At 42.8% G+C, this 3,419-nt stretch overlaps 1 protein-coding gene across 1 annotated transcript; it reads right to left on the bottom strand.

Annotated features, from left to right (window-relative positions):
* Window positions 1–441: 441 nt before the first annotated feature.
* On the bottom strand, window positions 442–2,873 carry LOC128196666 (uncharacterized). The gene is made up of 2 exons (XM_052878164.1): window positions 619–2,873; window positions 442–505 (listed from the first exon to the last, which is right to left on the bottom strand). The coding sequence occupies exons 1-2, from the start codon at window positions 2,871–2,873 to the stop codon at window positions 442–444; spliced, it is 2,319 nt and encodes a 772-aa protein (XP_052734124.1).
* Between the last annotated feature and the right edge of the window lie 546 nt (window positions 2,874–3,419).

Here is a 3,419-nt window from a genome sequence, read left to right as displayed (position 1 = left end):
CAAATATGATCTTGGTTCAACTGTAAACCCAAGTTCATATCTCTAAACTTTTCGATTAGCTCTAGTTCCTTAACCATCATAGCTGACATCTGTATCCGCTTCCTGCTCAAAGCATCTGCAACAACATTTGCCTTTCCTGGATGGTACTGTAAGTCAAAGTCAAAGTCCTTCAAGTATTCCATCCATCTTCTCTGCCTCATATTTAACTCCTTCTGATCGAAAAGATACTTCAAGCTCTTATGATCACTAAAGACCTGAAAACGTGATCCATAAAGATAATGTCTCCAAGCCTTCAGAGCGAAAACAACAGCGGCTAACTCGAGGTCGTGTGTTGGGTAATTCCTTTCATGTACCTTCAATTGCCTCGATGCGTAGGCCACTGGTCTCTTTTCTTGCATTAACACACATCCGAGTCCTTGGTGTGAAGCGTCGCAAAACACTTCAAAAACCTTCGAAGTATCTGGGATCATTAGCACTGGAGCACTTGTCAGCCTTCTCTTCATCTCTTCAAAGCTTGCTTCACACTTGTCTGTCCAAGAGAATGGTTGGTCCTTCCGAGTCAACTGCGTCAGTGGACCTACTATCTTTGAGAAATCTTTGACAAATCTCCTGTAGTACCCGGCCAGGCCAACAAAACTCCTCACTTCGGATACTGTTTTTGGACGTTCCCACTTCAACACTGCTTCTACTTTGGTTGGATCCACAGAAATTCCTTGGGCAGAAATCACATGACCTAGAAACTGTACCTCACTCAACCAAAACTCGCACTTGGATAATTTCCCGAACAACTGGTGCTCCCTGAGTGTTTCTAACACTGTCCTCAGATGTTTAGCATGTTCTTTCTGATCCTTAGAATAAATGAGAATGTCGTCTATGAACACAACAACAAACTTATCTAACCAAGGCCGGAAGATTCGATTCATGTAATCCATAAATATTGCAGGAGCATTGGTCACTCCGAACGGCATCACCACAAACTCGTAGTGACTGTAACGTGACCGAAAGGCTGTCTTCTGTATGTCTTCAGGCTTCACTAGGATCTGATGGTACCCAGACCTTAAGTCGATCTTTGAAAACACGCTAGCTCCACGCAATTGATCCAACAAGTCTTCAATCCTCGGTAATGGATACTTGTTCTTGATCGTCAGCTTGTTCAACTGCCGGTAGTCAATGCATAACCTCGAACTTCCATCCTTCTTCTTCACTAATAGTACTGGTGCCCCCCAAGGTGAAGCACTTGGCCTGATGAATTTCTTTTCTAACAACTCTTCAATCTGCTTCTTTAGTTCGACCAATTCTACCGGAGCCATCCTGTACGGGGCCACAGACACTGGTCCAGCTCCTGGGACTAGATCAATGGAGAACTCTACTTCTCTGCTTGGTGGTAATCCTGGAACTTCATCCGGAAAGACATCCATAAACTCCTCCACCACTGGGATTTTCATTGCTTTTTCTCTAGAACTCTTCTTCTTCTCCTGAGCCATCACTACAAAACATGTGGCTCCATTACTGACCTCCTTTAAGGCTTCCTTAGTTGTGATCAACTTAAAATCGTCAGAGTCCGGAAACACCAACTGTTGTCGTCCACAGTCGAGAAGAATGTGATTCGCAGTCAACCAATCCATGCCTAGAATAACATCCAGACCTTGAAGAGGCAGGGAAATCAAGTTTGCTTTAAACTTGCGCCCTGCTACGAAGATCGGGCATCCGACACAGACTGAACTAGTTGTTATATGTCCAGATGCTGGTGTCGAAACTACTAGCTCACATCCTAGATCACTCACTAGCAAACCAAGTTTTTCCAAACAAGACAAGGATACAAAGGAGTGCGTAGCTCCTGAATCAAACAGAACATGTACACACTTTCCAAGTATCATGCAAGTGTCTAAGATAAGGTTACCTGACTGAGTAGCCTCTTCTCCGGTCATAGCAAACACTCTCCCTGTAGCTTGAGGCTTCGCTCCTGTTAAGACTTGTGGCTTCGGTCCACTATTCATCATCCTGTTGGGACACATGTTGGCATAATGTCCCGATTCATTGCAAATGAAGCATCTCCTGACAAATGGTTTTGTCCCCCTGAGCTGAGGACAATCACGCTTGAAATGCGCTCCTCCACAATTAAAACACTTCATTGGTCCTTGTTGCGGCCTATGTGGTCGATTATAGGGCTTCTTCTGAAATTTAGTCCCGGATGAGCTTCCTCTATGAGGTCTAATAATCCTCTCTGGATCTGTCTCCAGCCTCTCCACCCTCTTAGCGGTTTCCACCATAGTCAAGAAATGTCGAATATTCAATGGTACAACGGCTTTCTTCAGCTCATGTCTTAGGCCTTCTTCAAACTTTTGACACTTCCATTCCTCTGGGAGGGGCTGTGAATAGTACCTCGAAAGTTGATCAAATTTCACCACGTACTCGTGCACAGACATCTGTCTTTGGCGTAAACTCAGAAATTCAATCTCTTTTGCGAACTTTGCGCTTCTAGGAAAATATTTCTCCAGAAACTGGAGTTTGAAACTATCCCAGGTAGGAACTTCTCCGTTGGTCTCCATCAGTCGTTTAACCCCGCTCCACCAGTATTCAGCCTCTCCAGTCAGTAGAAAGGCTGCAAAAATCACCTTCTTGTCTTCTGGGCAAGAGATTGCTTCGAAGACTTTCTCGATTTCGCGGATCCAGTACTCTGCTTCGTCAGGGTTGGCACTCCCATCAAACTTAGAGGGATTGTGGCGCATAAAATGGGTCAGACCGGGTTGGTCTCTAGGCCCAGTCGTAGCATTGTGGTGTAGGATGTCAACCACCCTCTCGATAGCACCAACAACTCCTTCGATTCTCTCAGTCACATTGTGAGAGTTTCCATTCTCAGTTCTCCTAGACATGGTGCTCTTTACACGCATAATAATGACACAATCAATTTCATAAACAAATAAGAAAATTACAAGAATGCATGATAGAATTTCTCACTCCCCAGTCCCCAAAATTTTATTTTCGAAAAATAATCACTGCTCTGATACCACAAGTGTAACACCCCGATATTTGGTGTTACGCCAACTAATTTTTTTTTTTTTGTAAAACACGTAAGTAAAAATTCAAATTTTTAATATTCAACCTCAACGGATAAATAGTACGTTATTTATTACAAACCGATTATTCCGAAAATAAAATTGTTCAAATAGTCAGGATCGAATAAAATATTAAAATACATTCCCAAGTCCTCTATCCCATCTCTCTTTCATCCTTTATGCATGTTCAGAAGCATCAGCCATCACATCTGTAATAACATCTGCTCCCGTATAACATCACACATTATACGATCATCGCATTCATATGCACAAACAAGCAAGGGTGAGCTAACAAAAATACAATTCTTATACATCATAAACATACTCATAATAACATGTTATCATCCACACCTTAACCAGATC

This window comes from Vigna angularis, chromosome 5 (assembly GCF_016808095.1).
Source record: "Vigna angularis cultivar LongXiaoDou No.4 chromosome 5, ASM1680809v1, whole genome shotgun sequence".
NCBI lineage: Eukaryota > Viridiplantae > Streptophyta > Magnoliopsida > Fabales > Fabaceae > Vigna > Vigna angularis.
Note: the sequence above shows the minus strand (reverse complement) of the source record. Positions and strands in the feature narration are given on the sequence as shown.

Bases quoted from the DNA above. Each gene is read 5' to 3' on its own strand.
- LOC128196666 (XM_052878164.1), bottom strand. From the start codon at position 2,873: ATGTCTAGGAGAACTGAGAATGGAAACTCTCACAATGTGACTGAGAGA. The intron at 506-618 runs GTACTACAGGAG...CAAGCTTTGAAG, and splicing joins AGTTTTGTTGGCCTGGCCGG to AGATGAAGAGAAGGCTGACA.